Source organism: Xyrauchen texanus, chromosome 47 (assembly GCF_025860055.1).
Source record: "Xyrauchen texanus isolate HMW12.3.18 chromosome 47, RBS_HiC_50CHRs, whole genome shotgun sequence".
NCBI lineage: Eukaryota > Metazoa > Chordata > Actinopteri > Cypriniformes > Catostomidae > Xyrauchen > Xyrauchen texanus.
The window spans coordinates 16,490,735-16,511,023 of NC_068322.1; the positions used below are offsets into that span (position 1 = coordinate 16,490,735).

The 20,289-nt window shown below is 36.5% G+C and overlaps 1 protein-coding gene and 1 pseudogene across 1 annotated transcript; both read right to left on the reverse strand.

The window, feature by feature from the left end:
• Nucleotides 1-561: 561 nt before the first annotated feature.
• On the reverse strand, nucleotides 562-9,009 carry LOC127638766 (serine/threonine-protein kinase 38-like). The gene is made up of 14 exons (XM_052120487.1): nucleotides 8,867-9,009; nucleotides 7,293-7,432; nucleotides 7,090-7,141; nucleotides 6,746-6,868; nucleotides 5,627-5,710; nucleotides 5,410-5,533; nucleotides 4,980-5,134; nucleotides 4,704-4,806; nucleotides 4,297-4,358; nucleotides 3,452-3,569; nucleotides 3,154-3,277; nucleotides 2,846-2,941; nucleotides 2,617-2,708; nucleotides 562-1,083 (listed from the first exon to the last, which is right to left on the reverse strand). Exons 2-14 carry the CDS (start codon nucleotides 7,424-7,426, stop codon nucleotides 956-958), a joined length of 1,395 nt encoding a protein of 464 aa, XP_051976447.1. The 5' UTR covers nucleotides 7,427-7,432; nucleotides 8,867-9,009; the 3' UTR covers nucleotides 562-955.
• A 5,838-nt stretch (nucleotides 9,010-14,847) lies between these two features.
• LOC127638872 (voltage-dependent calcium channel subunit alpha-2/delta-4-like) overlaps nucleotides 14,848-20,289 on the reverse strand; it is a 43,391-nt pseudogene continuing 37,949 nt past the window's right edge.

The following is a 20,289-nucleotide window of genomic DNA, read 5'->3' on the forward strand; positions in this document are numbered from 1 at the left end:
TTCACCAGCATTGTTCCATAAAAAAATTGTTGTTGACAATATGCTAAAATGTTCTCGCAAATTAACATATTTAACACCCAAACAAAACCTTAACTGCCCTTCAAAGAAGCAAAACAGATTTTAACATGAATCTTTCCTCAAAAACCACTGATCGAAGGTCAATTTTTTTTGTTCATTTTTTTTCTTTTTTAAATGGTTCCAAAGTTAAGCCAAACTTACAATCAAACAAAGAAAGAGAGAGTGAGAAAGGAAAAAAAAAAACAGACCAACTAGTTCTTGGTGTGAAATGCACAGGAACAGATAACGGGAGGATCGGCTACTAACTAGCACGGATTTAAAGAGGAACCACAATTCTTATCAACCCTAAAAGTTAATCTGGTCTGCTTCATTCAAGTTTCTTTTAAGGTAGGCTGTAATCATACAACAAAACAACTCAACAAAAACAAACTATTCAGCATCAGTAGTTAATTATGTGCTAATATTTTAACAATGTACTGTACATACTCCATTTAGCATTACACAGATTCTCAAGTTCTTGGGGGAAAGAAGCTAAACAGTGACTGAGAGAACTAAACTTTATTGCAGTTTTGTCACCTAAGAGGTTTGAGGATAAAATGTACACCCTCTGTAATGTGAACGTAAGGCTTCAATGATGTATCTGCTTCCCTTTTTTTTGTGACCCTGTGATCCAGTGTTGAAAAGCATTTGGACAAGATTCATGTTTCCTTTTAGCCGAGCACCAGGACAAAAGAGTCTCTCTGTGTGTTGGGGTAGGGACTCCTCTGAGAACAGGTCTACTATGTAGCACAAAACGGCAGTGCATAAACTTCTATGCATATGGGCTCATGGGAACAGAGAGAGAGAATCTCTTAAAGAAGCAAGAGGCCGGCATTTGCATTTGAATAGTCTTTGAAGATCCAAGCGACTTCCATGTAGGCTGACATCACTCCCCGTTTCATGCCTTGCCCGCCTTCATGTAGATAGGGATGGTTCCACGCTGAGTAAGTCCCTCAAACCGTTTGTAGGAGTAGTTGAGGAAAACCCAGTCTTTTGACTTAAAATCTGGTTCTGTCACATTTGTCACTGTAATGAGAGGTGAACAGATCAGTAAACAACAAACAGAGCAATGATCTGCCCACAAAATATGTCCATGGTGCTACAATGTTTGTACTCTCAACTAAGGCTGGGTATCGATACAGATTTCCTGATTTGATGCTGATTAAAGCTTTTGATTCAGTTCCATTCCAATTTTGATACGATTTGAAAAGATTCTGATTCATTTGGGAATATTTCAGTTGTAATGTCCATTTTGCTTACATGTGAAATAAAATATCTCTTAGCTAATGCTGTACATTTTACAGGGAACCTTCTAACTAACTACATAAAATATCAACAAGTTCCCAACTATGCAGTTCAATAGCTGTTTATTTTACAGTATAATAACCAACACAACAAAAACTGAAGTAAACCTTAAAGTAAAAGACTGATATTGGGATTTTAAGAGGCAATATCAGGATTATTCAAATGGTAAATGCAATTAATCAAACAAATCAATATTTTTACCCAGCCCTAATCTACACAAAGTATATAAAATGCTTTCCAACTAGACAACTTTACAGCTTAAGTCAGTTTGTACTGAAAAATTAATAATACCAATGCTTTAATAAACATATGAGCTTCAAATTTCTGCTTTTAAAAGGAATAGTTTATTTTAATAAAAAAGAAAAAAACTCGCCCTCATGCCATTTCAGATGTGTATGACTGACTTTATTCTGCTGAACACAAACTAAGATTTTTAGAGGAATATCTCAACTCTGTTGATCCATAGAATGCAAGTGAATGGTGAACAAAACTTTGAAGCTCCAAAAAGCACAAAAAGGCCACATAGAAGTAATCCATACGACTCCAGTGGTTTAATCCATGTCTTCTGAAGGGATCAATGATAGTGTGCTTTGTAACAAGTCAAAATGTAACTAATTTTTCACTGTACATTGCAGTCTCTATGCACCATCATGATTTCAAGCTTGATTACACATCCTAGTGCTTGACTCATGCACAGAAGAGTAATCGAGCTTGAAATCATGATTGCCAAGGAGATGCTCTTAAAATTTATAGTGAAAAAGGGAGTTATATTTTGGTCTGTTCTCAACCAAAATCAATTAGATCACTTCACAAGACACTGATTAAACCACTGGAGTCATATGGATTACTTTTATACTACATTTATTATATGCGCTTTTTTGAGCTTCAATGTTCTGGCCTACAGAGCTAAAATATTCTTCTAAAAATCTTTGTGTTCTACAGAAGAAAGTCAAACACATCTGGGATGGCATGGGGGGGAAGAGTACATTTTTGGGTTAACTATCCCTTTTAACCAAAAAAAGTAGCATTTTCTTCTAATTGCATATATTTGATCACCATATATTAATGTAATTTGTACATTTTACTGTAAAAGTGAGAAAAAGGAAAAAATAAATAAATTTGCATTTGGATAAGGTCGAAATAAACAAATTCAATGCAGAATCATAGAAAAATATAATGAAAATATGTGCATATTTATGTACATGTATTAGATCAATGATATAATGTTGTAGTTTGTAATCAAACAATCTTCACCTGGCTGTAGAATGTCTGACTCTGGAAAGTCATCAAAGTTGGACGTATCATCAATGCTCTTGATGTCAATGGAAATAGCAGCAGGTCTTTCTCTGTGCACAAAAGAGCATGATTGGAGTTACTTCAGACAGCAGTTTTATATAATCATTCAAACAAAAATTGTGATTGCTTTAAAGCTGCCAAAATAAACATGATTTTGCAGTTCTGTTTGATTTCTTTGCAGATGTACCTGATGTGCTCCCAGTCCACAGACTCAAAGAAAGGGTGAGATTTGATTTCATCCACACTTCCTGATCCAATCCGGTTTTCTGCATCTGTGCAGTACCTAGAAAATTACCATTCATCACCTTTCAGTTTAATGTTACCATACAGAATAAACACAGTATGAAAGTACAATCAATGGAGAGAAAAAAAGCAACCCAAAAAAAAAAAATGAAAACAAGTTTAACCTCAAATGGCCTGAGTTTTGTCTTTGCATTGTAAACTGACTACACTTTCCTTTACGGTTTGTGTTACAGATTGTGAAATGTGTCTGACCTAAGGATCAGGTCCTTGGCTCTCTCTGAAATGGGGACCTCAGGGGGGAAGGTCAGTGTTTCTCGCCAGTTCATGACTTTCCTGTAGGTTTCCTGTGGCGTCTCAGAACAAAAGGGTGGGTAGCCTGGTACATGAAATCAAAAACAAACACCAGTTTGAAAGCAGGAAAGCACTTACAGTAAAAGGGTTCTGCAGAATTTGCAGTCTCTACAGGGGTCTTTGCATACCTCAGTTTACCCGTATTGGGTAGACAGACCTGAAGCTGTTCAATTAGTGTTTAGAATCTGAAGTTTCTAACCTATCAACATCTCGTACATTATCACTCCAAGAGACCACCAGTCACACAGTTTGTTGTAGCCTGTCTGCAGGAAGACCTCAGGTGCGATGTAATCTGGTGTGCCAACGGTTGAATATGCCTGTGTGAAAGAGGAATGGACTGAAGTCACAGAAATTACCAGGAATTTTCTGTTTAAAGGGAAAGTTCACCCAAAAATGAAAATTCTCATCATTTACACACCCTCATGCCATCCAAGATGTGTATGACTTTCTTTTATCTGCTGAACAGACAAAGATGCAAGTGAATGGTGACTAGAACTTTGAAGCACCAAAAAGCACATAAAGGCAGCATAAAAGTGATCCGTAAGACTCCAGTGTTTAAATTCATGTCTGCAGAAGCGATATGATAAGTGCTTTTACTATAAATCTCTATTTTTGACCAGCTTCAACCAGGTGGCGGCAATATGCACGATGAATGCAAATGGACAATCAAAAGACGAATGTGAAAGTGGCATATAGTAAAAAAAAAAAAAAAAGGACTTCAATATTGATCTGTTTCACCCATCATATCCCTTCTGAAGACATGGATTAAAATACTGGAGTTTTATAGATTACTTTTATGCTGACGTTATGTGCTTTTTGGCCCTTCAAAATTCTAGTCACCATTCACTTGCATTGTATAGACCTACAGAGCTGAAATGTTCTTAAAAAAATTATAATTTGTATCAGCGGAAGAAAGAAAGTCATACACATCTGGGATGGCATGAGGGTGAGTAAATGATGGGAGAATTCATTTTTGGGTGAACTATTCCTTTAAGACAGAATTTTCTATTTGCAACACACAGACACAAACATGCTCTCTCCTACCAGCTGCCTCCGGTTCTTCTTCCATGTTTCTGCCTTGCGTTTTGAGTTCATGTTCTGAAAGGCTAAAGGAGTTGATAGTTAACATAAGTACAAATACTACATGTTAACTCTAAATTAACACGGTGCCATAATTTTTTTTTACAGTATTGCATGTCACACCACAGTACACGGCTGCATACAGTTCATTTTGTCTTTAATATACTTACTAGTAATGATAGAGTAAATACTGCATCAAATAAGTTTTTTTTTTCTCACTTTTGTGTAGATCTGATTCGCTGTTGTTAAATTGTATTATGTGTCTTTGCATTTACAGTAAATCAGACATCCTTCTCTCTAGTTATCGGCATCGGCCACTGAAAAACCAATTTCGGTCAACCACTATTTACTAGTACTTGTTGGTTACTCACAAAAGTCACTTGGAGGGTTGTGTGTGAGATTCCGATAAAACTCAGTCCGATGGGCCTTCTTCAAGCCTGTGCAGAGGCCAAAGTCTGACAGTTTCACATGGCCCTACAAACCATAAAGACACAGCCTGTTACACGGTGTTCAGTTTCACAGAGTAAAATAGCATCCACAAAACCATTCATTAAAATTAAACCTGACAACATTAAATACATCAATGTATTTGTAAGTGAGAAAGAGAGCTGGAAATAAAGTGAGACATAAAGACAGAGCATTCCCACCCGTGAATCAAGCAGTAGGTTATCAGGTTTGATGTCTCTGTGAATGAAGCCCAGCTGGTGAATGGAGTCAATGGCCAGGACGGTCTCTGCAATATAAAACTGTGTAGCCTCTTCCGACAGAGTGTCTTTCTTCATTAGCAGAGTCATCATATCTCCTGAACACACACACACACACACACACACACACACACACACACACACACACACACACACACACACATAAAGAGTTACAGCCTCTGGGCTGCTGCTCTAAAAATAGGACTTTCAATAGTGCTGACTGTGAGCAGACTGGTGTTACCAGATCTAAAGATCTCATAGTCTTTATGCATTATAGGTGAAAAAAAACTTTAAATTTTTAATATAGGCCTATCTGTTATGTTATACATCTATTGGGTTGTTTTGACATTAGAGAACCCACACGTCTTCTAACCTCCAGGTAGGAACTCCATGATGAGATAAAGATTGCGCTTATCCTGAAAACTGTAGAACATCTTTACTACCCAGGCGCCATCTGCCTCTACCAGGATATCTCTCTCGGCCCGGATATGAGCCACCTGCCCAAGGGAGAGATACAGGTGAGGAGAGATGTTATCAATGGATCAGTACAGCAGACAGATGTCTATTTGGGAAGTAAACAGAACATGTACCTGCTCTTTCTCTAACATATCTGCTTTCCTGAGGATCTTCATGGCATAAATGTGACCCGTGTCCTTTTTCTGAACCAGGCGCACCTGAGTAAAACACAAAATGTTAAGAGGATTTTTCACAGTCAAAGGGTGTTTTGAGAACTGCCTTGGAGTTTCTCAGAAGTGTATGTTCAGATTTGCTTCATATAGTGACATATCATCAGCATCTATCTTGTTTTTTTAGTGAGATATTGAGAAAAACACATATTTCAAAAACAAACATCCAAACCATCACACAAACACACACTAGCTCCGTTTCAATTGACTAGCGAGCTGCCCATTTAGACAGTATTTTAGGGTATCATAGACACGCTTCCGACACGAAGGCTGTTCCTAAAGTAAGACAGCAACTACTGTCAGAAATGACCTTTTCCACAATCATTTTCAGGGGCATTTTTACATTTATGAGGGCATTCCTAAAGAAATACTCTCATTTTTATATTCAAATACTTAAATTGAATCAGTTAATTTACAAATAATAATCTGTATAATAATAATTAGATTAAGAATATATAGTTTCTCCTACACATAACATTAAGTCAACATCAAATCATATTTTGGGACACAATAACTAAGCTGCTGAGTGACTCCAGCCAGGTCTCCTAAGCAACCAATTGGCCCGGTTGCTAGGTAGGGTTTAGTCACATGGGGTAACCTCCTCATGGTCGCTATAATGTGATTTGCTCTCGGTGGGGTGCGTGGTGAGTTGTGCATGGATGCCATGGAAAATAGCGTGAAGCCTCCACACGCGCTACATCTCCGCGGTAACGCACTCAACAAGCCACATAAGATGCGCGGATTGATGTCCCAGACGCGGAGGCAACTGATATTCGCCCTCTGCCACCCGGATTGAGGCGAGTCCACCAAGAGGACTTAAGAGCACATTGGGAATTCCAAATTGGGGAGAAGTTGCGTGTAGCACACAAAGTTGCCTAATTCCAAATCAATCATTCATGACATTCCATTTTAGTTTGGAGGCTGTCTTTTGAGGAAAGTGCCTATGTAGTCAGTAAACAGTAAAGCAGCTTCCTAAGTTTGGTCTCAATGCTAAAGACAAACACAGACACAAAAAGTCCTCACCTCTCCAAAAGCTCCTCTCCCGATCACTTTGAGGGACTCAAAGTCATCAAGACCCAGGCGCGTCCTCTTGAGCCGCAGAAACTCAGTCTCCTTACGAGCGTGCAGAGAGCGCCTCATACTCTTCTACAGCATCGAACACAACAACCTTCTTTCAGTCATACATTAAACCTGAATGGCATACTCAAAACAGGACACACGGAGTCCTATTCAAACCACTCTTCCATATTCAGTGATAAGAAAAAAGTAAGAACATAAGCACTGATTGTCGACTCGCGCCATTAAAAAGACAAAGTGCAGAATCATTTGAATATGTTTCTTTAAGGGCACATGTATGGACATCTCACCTCTTCATCAGGTAAACCCTCCTCATCCATCACCTTCTCCAGCTTCTTCTGCCTGAACACATCAGAGAGAACAGCTACTTCACAACCAGTCACAACAAAAAAGATTTATTCTAATTGAATGTGATCAACCAACACTTGACTGTACTGATAAGTGAAATGGTTAGAGGAAGCAGGTGTAGTGGGACCGTTGTTGCCATGGTTACCTCATCTCCCTCTCCTCATGCTGGGTGAGCAGGGTGCTGTAGAAGTGCTCCAGCGTGAGTTTGGCCACTGTCACTCGCTCACGAGTGTGGTTGCTCATGGGGAGTGGCGCTGCCATGCCTCCCGTCATGGCCATGCTAGTCTGTGACAGGAAAATCATTTGCAAAGTAGGAATCTCTGAATACAAATGAATCACTAGTGACAGTATGCAGTAGAGGAACAAAAAACAAGATTCAATGTAAATGGTCTGCACTTATATAGCGCCTTTTTAAGCCTTAACGGTATTAAAAGCGCTTTACACTGTGACTCATTCACCCATTCACACACACACTCATACACCAATGGCAGCAGAGCTGCTATTTAAGGTGCTACCCTGCCATTGGAAACAACTTGGGGTTCAGTTTCTTGCCCAAGGACACTTCAGCATGTGGGCCAGGATTCGAACCACCAACCCTGTGATTAGTGGCCAACCCGCTCTACCAACTGAGCCACAGCCACTCAAATGTGCCAACCAAATAAGACTGCATGTGTGGGTATAAAATATTTCAATATTAATGATGAATGCTATTGTAAATAGATAAATCATTTATACGCAAATTATAATAATTTAAAAAATTTATTTTAATTTGCATAACTATTATTATAAAGTAATATATATATATATAAATAAATCGACTAATCACAATGAAGTTTAAATTATTAAGGGTATTTTAAAAACATTAAATTAAAACAGTATAATAATAATCCATAATAATATATACTAATAATCCATAATAACATATTCTAATATCACAAATTGATAATATTGTAAATGTAACCAATTAGTTTTAATTTTAGTATTTTAAATTACTAATAATAATGATAATTTGATAATCATAATAAATCGATTAATCATAATCAAGTGTAAATTATTAACTGCTTTGTAAATGAACATGAAAGCATTTATTATAAAACAATAAAATAATTACAATAATAATATTTAATAACATCGCAAATTAATATATACTAATAGCGTAATTATTTAAAAGTTTAACAATTTATTAACATTTTATGTTTATTATTATTAAAGCAAAGTTCCCCAAATAACAACAAAACAACATAATATGACATTAATTATTTGTGTAAAAAGGCTTTTCAAAATCCTGAACAATGAATCACTGCTCTTACTGCACCTGCTCGTGACGCGGCCATTGATGTTCAGTGGATATTGGGGGCGGGACGCAAACAGTGATTTGAGCGCGATCGGCCTCGATTTGCGTGCGTGACCTTGCGGTCCTAAACATACAATTTGGCAGATTTATAAAAACAGATGCATTAAAACGGACCGACAACACAGATTACAGCGGGGTAGTCGTATTGAATAAAAACTAAAACATGCGTTGTCCAACAAAAAATAATAGACAACATGATGATAGACGATGTATGTCCCGTACCAGCATTGCGATTTTGTATGCAAAAGCAGACGTCACACATCTGCTGCTGAAGCATATATTATGACCGTCAATCTGCCTAAAGATGATGATTTACAGCAGCTCCAGTGAGATTTATTTCAATGATCATATTTCTCAATTCTCACCTCCCCGTCCTCCTCCAGATTAGACAGCTTGCAGTACACGCGTAGATGAGAATGTGGATAAAATAAAGCCAACTGAATGGCCTTGACTTGAATGGCAGACTGAAGGAGAAACGCTCAGTGAATGCTCATGTTTACTCCTCTGTGAGGACTGCGCTCAATCTGTGACCCACCTCCCCAAACACACTCATGCTGACAAATTAAGAGTCCTGACAGCTGGTTGCACTTTTTCCAAAATAAAAGTTCAGAAATCTAAAATAATAATAATATTCTTTACAATAATGAAATCCAGCAAGTAGGTTTTAGCATTTGGATATAGAATTCAGATCACTATAATGTTTGGTGGAAATAATATATATATATAGATGGACGGACGGATGGATGACAGACAGACTGACGGTCAAAAGTTTTGAAACACATTCCTTATTATAATTTAGAAAATTTAGTAAAGTCATCAAAACTATGGAATATCATAAATGGAACTATGAGAAATATGTTGTGACTAAACAAAATCCAAAATAAATCAAAACTGTGTTACAATTTAAAAGTTTAGCATCTTCAAAGTAGTCCCCCTTACAATTTGAAGACATGAACTCTTGACATTTTCTTCTTGAGGTATCACCCTGGCAATAAACAATATTGAAGGAGTTCCCATCTATGTTGGGCACTTATTGGCTGATTTTCTTTATTATTTGGTCCAAGTCATCAATTTCAAAACTCACCTTTTTTTATTACATTTTAGTTTTAGAATGAAATAAATTAATATGCTGGCATAATTATGTTTTTGTCTACAAAACTAATTTCAAACATTTAAGCATACAACTTCAGATCAAAAGATTTTTAAGATCACAAGAAACATTTCAGTCAAGTGTTTCAAAACTTTTGACCGTAGTGTGTGTGTGTGTGTCTGTGTGTGTGTGTATATATATATATATATATATATATATATATATATATATATATATATATGTGTGTGTGTGTGTGTCTGTGTGTGTGTATATATATATATATATATATATATATATATATATATATATATATATATATATATATATATATATATATATATATTATATATTGTCATTATCATTTTCTAGTCTGGTTTGGGCTAGTCTAGTATATCATCATATTGGCTACACCCCCAAATAGCTTGTACCAATAAAATATACAATACATTTAAGGAATATTTTAATACTTTAAAGGAATATTCTGGGTTCAATACAAGTTAAACTGAACCGACAGCATTTGTGGCATAATGCTGATTATGACTAAAAAAATTAATAAATAAATCATATTTGAGATTACAGTGAGGCATTTACAAAGGAAGTGAAAAGGGCCAGTCTCTGGGGGGTTTAAAGGCAGAAGTTTTTATAAAAGCACTTACATGAATTATTCTGTTAAAACTTGAAAGCTGGAAAGTTTACATAATAATTTTATGGTTGTTTTAGGGTTTACAGCAGCAACAAAATTGTAAAATTGGCTAAAACTTTACACATAAAAGCTTAGTAGCTAATTTTATCACAATAAAATAATTAATGCATATTGTTTTGTTTTGTGACTATATTTTTGAAATGTATTGTGTATTTAAAGGTTTTCGGATTGGCCCCTATTCACTGCCATTTTAATTGCCTTACAGAAACACAGATTTGTCCTTTTTATATATAAAGAAAAAGAGAGACCAGTCAAAAAACATTTTTGTGGTAATCAACATTATGCCACAATGTCTTTGAATGAGCTTAACTTGTAATGAACCCAGAACATTCCTTTAAGGTATGCTAGGACCAAATCTAGTGACAATGTCAGTGATGTTCAAAACTGTAAACAAAAATGAATTGACATATCTCAGAAGGATAATTTAATACATTTAAAATAATATTATTTTATAACAGATGCAAGATCTAACAAGAACCAAGACCTTCAAGATATCATAAGAAAGACACTTTATTCATTCCTTGCTTATTATTATTATTTCTGCATAGAGACTTGATGTTTAGCATTTTTACTAAATTAAGTTTTAGGTCTACAGTAAGACAGATGGGATTCATGTATTGCAATATTCTCATCAAAAGCAACTTCACAACCTAAACACGGCAGCAAATGCAGTGAATGTGTGGTGACATTATACATTACCACATACAGTACACACTTCAATATAAAAACAAACCTTGTCAGACATTTATACCTGAGAAAATAGCCCACGTACTACATGATATTTAATGCAAAACAGTAAACATGACACATGACTCAATTCAGTCCATCCTCTATGACAACACTGATTATTTTTCTATGACATTTCTGCAAAGTCAGAGTCATAAAAAAAGTGTAAAACATAACTAGTAAAGCTTCATACACTTGATATTGAAGAATTATTATATTACCCATATTATTGCAAATAAAACAACATGAGTTAAGTGCGCATCCTATGTGCGACTCTGTTAGGAGTTTAATAAACTGTCATCGACGGATGCAAGCAGAAACCAATAAACAGGCTAGAACAGCAGGATGGACAGGCTTATTGTCACGGCCATTGACCAGGAAAATAAAAATGGCACTCCATGTCTAAAAGGTTGCCGACCCCTGGTTTAGAGACACAGAATATGAGAAGAAAAGACTAGAAAAGTAGAGTAGATTTAACTCATTTTGTGGGTAGACAGGTTGTTATCAGACAAACATGACAGTCGGGTAATGCATATCTGAAAGGCTGTCTAGTTAGTGTGTGCATCTTTACTTGAGGGTGCTAAGCGTGGCAAGATTCCTGCTATCTTCATATCTTCTGAGATCTCATTCGGTCACATTTTACAGAGGCTGTGTGCTAAGGGGTTAATAAAAACTCAATTAAAGCAAGTCTAGTAAGTCTAGCAAGTTAAAGTAAGCAGTTTTCAATGTTCTTTTTTAATATCCACTTGATTTTGCTGCGTGTTAAAGATATATTTGACCTCTTTGGGCTCCATGGTGATGGGTAAGTACTGCCGGGAACAGTCACAATCAGCATGAATCACCACCAATAACAGTCAGGAATCTGCTAAATCATAAAAATCCTGCATGCAATAACAGAAAGAAAGAAATTGAGAATGGGAGCCAGACAGAGAGAAATAAATTAAATTTATTGACAATCATCTCATTAAAATAGTTTAGCATTATAATCAATGAAGCCGTCTACACTTTAATAAATCTAACTTTAGTTTCAATCCTACACTTAAAGTTTAAGGACATTTTCGTAGTTCACATTCGGTAAGCGAAACATCCAAAACATCTCTCTGTCTGACTGTAGCTTCTGAGTGTGTATGTGTGGCTGCATGAGCCTCCTCCATCTCTATGTTTGATTTCTGAGTACTCCGGTTCAAACAAATAAGGCTGGGCATTGAAATGCATCTACTCTTCAACTTCAAACTCTTGAGACTTGTTTTTTTTATTTTTTTTAAGTTCTGTTCTCTGGTTTGTGTGTTCTGTTTTCTGTTGTTATTATCGCTGGTGGTCCGGTTGAACACCCCATCTTGTGAGAGGGGCAGCGTAACTGCTGCTCTCGTGTACACGCAGGACAGCAATAGTCGTTGAGCATTTTCTCTAATAATACATTTGATTTTGGATGTTTCTCACCAAACTTTTTCATATGCCTTCAAAATAAGGCATGAGTCACATACAATAATTTATTAGACTTCAGAATTATACTTTTGTGTCACCATAAACTGCCATTGTATAACCTCAATGAGCAAAATTATTATAATTATTTATTTAATTTGTATTATTATTTTTTTTTTTTTACAATTTCTTTCTTTGTTTTAAGAAACAGAAAGTCATATGGGGTTATATAGATCAGTGGTTATGACTGAATTTTCATTTTTTTATTAACTATCCCTTTAAGTAACCACGTTAACAGAAGTCCCGCTTGAGGAGGTAACCATAGCAACACTAGGCCGCTCGAGCGCTTTCCATTAGAATCGGACGGTATTTCGATAAAATATGAGAACTATCATTTATGTCTTTTATGTTTGTTTCTTTTATATATAACAAACAAAATAGTGTTTGGTATAAAAATTGTTTTACTGTAAAATATTTGTCGTTTAGTCGTTAGTTGACAATAATTTGGCTAAAAGTGCCTTGAAAATTACTTTGAAAATCTTTTTAAATACAGTTAAACCTCCTGAAAATCATTGCATAATTTGCACTTTTAAGTAAGGTAAGCTCTTGTGCATTATTATTATTATTATTGTTGTTGTTGTTTTAGCATTAGCTATTACCAGCACTAAGAAAGGATTTTCTTAATATTGTAAGAGACAAGGTGCAGATGGACGACAACACATCTGGACATTATTGGTAAATAAATTGATTCTCTCATAAAAAAATAAAAAATAAACAAATGAAAAAAGCACTATTCCCATCGGCATATTTGTCTTCACCACTAGAGGGCATCAGAGCTTACAAAAAAAAGTAGAAGAAGAAACTGACTTTCAGAGCTTACTCTTGAGCATGGGCTTTCTTTTCCATGATAAAGCGAAAAACTGTAGGCCTACTCTTACTTATGATATCTCCCTCACTTGATGATGCTGTTGGTTTATTTGATTGATGATTCACAGATGACGCTGGGATACTCTGTGTCACATGGCTGCAGCGTTCCCCCATTTGATTTCTTACTGGATACAGAGCAAAGCAAACTTAAAGCTATACTATGAACTATTTTTTGTTAAAAAACAACAAAATGTTATTAATGAGAAAGTGCAAAAAAATCCATCTTCTAAGCCATGTCTTTACCCAAATACACTTTGATAAACCTATAATAATGATTGATATTTTAGAGCTGTCGGGACGGATTTTGCAGGAAATTGCATACATCATTCACCAGTGTGTGTCACGTCATATCCGTACTCCGAGAAAATAAGATCCGGCTACTGTAGCGCACATGTTGGTGTAGCGTGACCCTGAAAGTTTGTTGTCACAACGAATGAGAAAAATTGACCATGGATCATTCAAAACGGCAAACCTACAGGGAATCACCAGAACAGAGCAGTCTGCAAGCAAAAGGGGAAAGCGACAGAGACGACATCAGCTTGGCTTTTCAGAGGTGGCTACAACTCCGAGATCTGAAAGGATTTAAAAGCGACCCAGAGATGGCTTTTTTCTTACTCAACAGGTAAGATATTTTATTGATATGGTTTATGTATAGTTGTGTTCACATCTGTGTGTGTAGTGAAATACAGTAATTATACTGTAATTGGTGCAGAACTTTTCACTTGCTAGCACACGTGTGTATTTTTCTTTATAACGGCAATCATTTCCATAAATAAATCCTTTAGTCCTAGGCTTGCCAAGGACATGTGAGTCTTGAAATGATGTTGACCACTGGTTGGTAACAATGACAATCAATAAATGTGTTACTACTGTGGTCTGTTTGGCCAGAATATCCTGCAGTTATAAAACATTACAACTTTTGACCTTATTAGACTAGCAATCGTTATGTCTAATGTTAACGAACGTTGCCTAACTTTTGTAACGTCATTTATTTAAAAACATCATTTTTTCCAATAAGTCAAAACAACAGCATAAGATATGGCACTTACCTGCTCAGATGACATGTTTTCAGATATACGTCTTTTCCTTTCTTTTGTTATTTATTTGTCCATTCGCTCTGATAAGATGTCCTGTATCAATGTGTACACTGGATTCATCCGCTCAGAGGAGCGGAGCCGATGCCTAACTTGCGTCATTGCCATAATGTTCTTCCGCAAGACGCATGCAGTTTTATTTTTTATCCGCTAGGGTCAAAAGTTACATAGTGTAGCTTTAAGTATGAATTGAAATGATATGAGTATGAATTCAAGATTACAATGCCCCATCTTTTTGGTGATGAAGGCAGCACGTTCATGAATGGAATGAAGTCTTTGCTGTGTCACATTAAGAGGAAGGGAGGATACAGAGTTTAGAGAAATGAAAGAGGAGGCGATGAAGATTATGAAGGAAGAGAAGAAAGCAGCACAATTAACTACAGGTTACACAAATGCATGATGAATGTGAAGTGATGGTATTATTTTGCAGCACATCCACTCCACAAAGTAATCTGATTGCCACAGACTGTAGATGCTGAAGTCTAGTAAAGATCTGGCAGAGGGAAAATGTCTGAATTTACAAGGGATGAACTGAGTCATTGATGTTTTCAACAGCAGAAAATGTTTTAAAACCGCCTCACTTACATTAGGGAGTTTGATAGGAAACATATCAGCGCTGCCAGCAGGTTATAAAATGGCTGAGAGTGGAAGAAAAGCAGAATGAGGGAAACAATTATAATCTATCCATCACACTTTTATTTCTATTACAGTAAGAATTTATATGTCAGAGCTTTTGATCGGACAGAAAACATAAGAGCAAAAAGCCTTCTTTTCTACACCATCCCAAAGGAACCCTAATCTATAACATCTGCACATAGTTGCCTTAGAAATGTTTTCATTTTTTTTACCACAGTAGTTCTGTGAGCCTGATGCAAGCATAACTGTATTTGTCTCCCTGAGTCAAAATATCATCACAACCAAAAGCCTGACATTTCATGCAAATGCTGCTCAAAACATGACTGTGATGCATAGACAAAGGCAGACCCTAAATAGTGCTCAGGAAAAGGAAAGCTTTTTAAAAGAGATTTTCCAGTGAGTTTTAAGATTACGTAATGCTGATAATTACAGTACTTGCAAGGCAGCACTGTATTGATATTCCTTAAAGGGAAAGTTCACCCAAAAATGAAAATTCTCTCATCATTTACTCACCCTCATGCCATCCCAGATGTGAATGTCTTTTTTTTATCTGCTTAAAACAAAGATTTTTAGAAGAATATCTCAGCTCTGTTGGTCCATATAATGCAAGTGAATGGTTACCAAAACGTTGAAGCTCCAAATATCAGGGCAACATAAAAGTAATCTAGATGACTGTAGTGGTTAAATCAGGGGTCAGCAACCTATGGTACGAATGCCAGCATTGGCACTGCATCTATGTGCACTTCTGCAGTCAATTCGAGATGGAATTCATAGACTTAATCATTCATTTGAGTTTGTACAAAATCCTTTAGTTGTAAACATTGCCCACTAAAATGTACTTAGTTAACTTGCATAAAACATGCTGATTAGCCAGAGGGGAAAAGCTTTCTAAAACCTAAGCTTATACTTTTGCTGCCTTGCAAGTGTTGTACGAAAAAAAAAAAAGAAATATGGGTACATCAGCTTGTCATTGGGGCAGTACCCTCAAAGGTACACCTGCTCTAAATTCATTACATCTTAAGGTACTATTTTACTACCATTTAGGGACAGATAATACACTCAGTGTAGTAATATGTACCCTTTCAGGAGAGAAAATGTACAAATATGTTCCTGCAGATATGGAAAGAGTACAGTGGGTATACCTTAAAAGGTACTACCCCATCGACAAGCTGTTGTACCCCTAAAGGTGCAATTTTTGCCATTCATTTTTGACTGTGATTATGAAATTTAAATCTAGTTTCTGACTGTTGTGTTATGGTGGGAGTTAAATTAAAATTAAAATGAGGATGCTTACACTGAGCAGGGGTCGAGCACTGCTTGCTAAGTGAGTATTCGACTTACAAATGACCTGATAGTAGTAGAGAGAAACTCTGTGGAAAACAGTCACACATACACACTAAGTGACGCAGTATTTACACATTAATGCACATCTTTGGAAGAGACATTGTTGAACAAGTTGACGTAAAGTCTATAAAACATTCTCCAACCTTTTGAACACGCCCATTCTCAAGAGCTGTGACATCACAGACCCATCAAATTCCCCCAGAAACCTACCGCCCTATAGATACAGAGAGTTTAAAGAGAGACATGTAACTTCAAGACTTTACAGTTATTTATTATTTATTTTACCTGGATAAGAACAAGGACAGTTTGAAATGAACGCTTTTTAGTTCTAATGTCACGGGCATGCTGACTTCACTGCTCGATAAAATACTCAAATCAAATTTTCAACAGAAACTGGACTAAGTAAGGCTGCAGTCCTACATCAGAGTCAGCGTTTACCGCACCCAGCATGTTCAATTATTAATTTAACCACTGTTATCCCTCTTCTGCTCTATATATACACTGGTGATGCACTGTTCTCTCTCCCTCACCCATTTGAACTCTTCTAATGATGGAAAACACCTCATGCATTTATTTATTTATTTAGTAATTAATTTCCACAGTCACTTCCCTTGGCTCAATGTTAAACAGAGCTATTTTAAATCTGTGTTATTCACAGCACAGATTCTTTATTCTGAGCCCATTGTATATCATGACTTGATTTGATATATATGGTGTGTGTGTGTGTGTATATATATATATATATATATATATATATATATTTTGTATTTTGTATTTTTTTTTTATTTTACTGTGACCTCCGTTCAGCTAAACCATGCACTCAACTGTAGATAATATTTTTTTATCTGCATGTCATTTCCCCATATTAATCTAAATCTCCAGGGACACACACACACACACATACACACACACACAAAAGAGGTGTTTCCTATTGCCATGGTTTCCAACCTTTTTGACCAATTAACTTTCTTGGATACAGAGCTTAACCTAAGATTGATTCAGACTGATTCGCAATTTGTGAACCATTTCGACTAATTCACAGAAAACAAACTGACCCAAAAGAACGATTCACTGAGAAGGGGCAGCACAGTTGTGAGCAAGTTTTACTCTCTATGCAAGAGCAGTATCTGCTCATTAAATACTTTAAAGGGATAGTTCACCTAAAAATAAAAAAATATTTCATTATTTACACACCCTTATGATAATCCCAGTTGTGTATGACTTTAACAGGACACATCTGAGGAAAAATAGAAAAATATCTTAGCTCAGTTGGTCCTTAAATTGCAAGTGAATGGAGATTTAAGACAAATATCAATATTTAAGTAGTTTTTAACTGTAATTAAACACTACTCACTTGTGTTCTCACTTGTAAACAGCGCTGCTCTTCCCGCTGTGATGCACGTGCGTCAGTTCTCACGTGCCAATGTGATTACATCAGATGCGCATACTGCTGTAAAACGGAAGCATGATTCAGAGTTACAAAAGTACTTAAATATTTATCTTTTTCTTACCAAATGTCAACTTAGAACACGCTAATTTAACCGCTTGAGTCGTATGGATGATGTTTATGCTGACTGTCTGTGAATTTTGGAGCTTCAAAAGAGAAATCCTCATTCACTTGCATTTTAAGGAGCTACTGAGCTAAGATATTTTTCTTCAAATGTGTTCTGGTGAAGAAAGAAAGTCATGCACACCTGGGTGAGTAAATAATGAGAAAATGTTCATTTGAATCATCCCTTTAAGGCAGAGAAAAACTATAAAATGCATATTCTTCATGAGAACTTTTGAAATTGTACTCATATCCATGACTTTCCCAGGCTTGGAAAACACAATTCTAAAATTCCAGTCTAGTTAGAAATAAATAATAAAAAAAGAAATACATCATAATAAAAATGCTCATAAAGACTTATTTTTTTAAAATATATTTGTTATTGCAATATTTGAGAAAATACACCTGTCACAGTCACACAAACACTTTAACACACAAGTGTTCGTACGTCATTCATGTCCTTAGAGATGATGATGAAGCCATTATTGTCAATGACAAAGCAATTAATATCTTGTGAAGAGAGGAAGAAAGGATGGAAGGAAAAGAAAGAAAGAAAGAAAGAAATGCAGGGTGGCAAAACCTAATTTAATCAGCACAAATGCTCTCTATGATTGTCCATCACTATAAATCATCAAGATACTCACCGCATTATCAGTACAGCTTAGAGGACAAAGCCCCTCTACTCCTGAACACTATGAAAAAGAAAAATATATAGAGATTACGGATGACAGAAATGGAGGATTTGTATAAAGAGAGCTGAGGCTTTATTGTATTTTGTTTAGCTTATACCCGCATTTATAATGTACATACATCTGTGTCATTTAATATGAAGCGGGGGGGGGACAAATTTATATGAAATTTTTGTCTTAGTGTTGACAGCTTAAACTCAACTTAACATCACTTCTGCCTTTCAGTAATCACATGACCAGTGCATGAATGAGATGAGAGTATGTACAGGAACAGCAGAAAAAATTCCTGATACTTGTGAGAACTTAGTACTATAGATAAGCCTATTCCTGATGCCAGATGTTGAAAGACTCAGAGAAGAGACGCTGCATATAGGCCTGTGTCTTTAAGTGTGTGTCCAGTTTGGCTCAGACTTATTCAGGCCTGTAAAGCATTAAGATTTGCTCTAATAGCTTTATTTCAATCCCCCAGGACCAAATCTAACATTACTAACCATTAAAGCTATTGCATGGAATAACATGCTAAAAACATTTGACAGTACTCACATACATATTTCAAATTTAAAACAGCAACAAAACATCACACTCATACACTGATGTATGTGGAGAGAGTGACAGAACACTCAAGAGTCAAGTAGGGGACCTGGGTTGCTCAGCAACTATTGACGCTGACTACAGCGTCTGAGTGACTCCAGCCAGGTCTCTTAAGCAACCAAATTGGCCCGGTTGCTAGGGAGGGTTGAGTCTCATGGGGTAATATCCTCGTGGTCGCGATTAGGGGGTTCTTGCTCTCAATGGGGCGTGTGGTAAGGTGTGCGTGGATCGCGGAGAATAGCATGAGACTCCACATGCTGTGAGCCTCTGCAGTGTCATGCACTACAAGCCACGTGAAAAGATGTGCGCATTGTCGCCTCAGAAGCGGAGACAACTGGTCCTCTGCCACCCAAATTGAGGTGAGTAACTGTGCCACCATGAGGACCTAGTTCCCACTACTTGGGAATTGGGCATTTCAAAATTGGGGAGAAAAGGGGATAAAAAAAGATATATAAAAAAAAGAGTTGGAACGAGTGCAAAAAAATATCCATATGTGTCAAAGTCTATTTCAAACTACAGTACATGCATGTTTAATCCTAGTTCACTCATTGCCGGTGATCCTTAAAGATTTACTTAATGGATTTGCATTTTAAAATGTCAAACATTAAAGCAGTAAGAATAATCACTTGTGGCAGCATTGCTGGTTCTCCATAACCGCAGCATCAGGGAATATGGCATTAGTTAATATGACTGTAGTCAGGAGTGAGGACAAACAGGCCTGATGTGCCAGCTGAGGTGGAAGAGTGTTCAGGGAGGGATGGAAAATCCCAGGGGGACAAGAATGAAAAGACAAATAAAAAAAGGAAATGGGAGAGTGACCTCCCTAGGAAGTGATATCACCACCTCACCCCATTTGTTCAAGCAACTCCTCTCCAATGTCTCATGTTAACACTGGTCAATTTCTTCTGTTTATATAATAAATAGCAAAACAAAAGCCAGTGTTAGGAGCCTCACCACTAACGCAATTGTGTCTGTCTTCACCTCCCACCTCAGAATGCATCCGGCTCACACATTCAC

Coding starts and splice junctions, on each gene's coding strand:
- LOC127638766 (XM_052120487.1), bottom strand. CDS start 7,426: ATGGCCATGACGGGAGGCATGGCAGCGCCACTCCCCATGAGCAACCAC. Junction 7,142..7,292: donor CATGAGGAGAGGGAGATGAG/GTAACCATGGCA, acceptor TGATGTGTTCAG/GCAGAAGAAGCTGGAGAAGG. Junction 5,534..5,626: donor ATATGTTAGAGAAAGAGCAG/GTACATGTTCTG, acceptor TCCCTTGGGCAG/GTGGCTCATATCCGGGCCGA.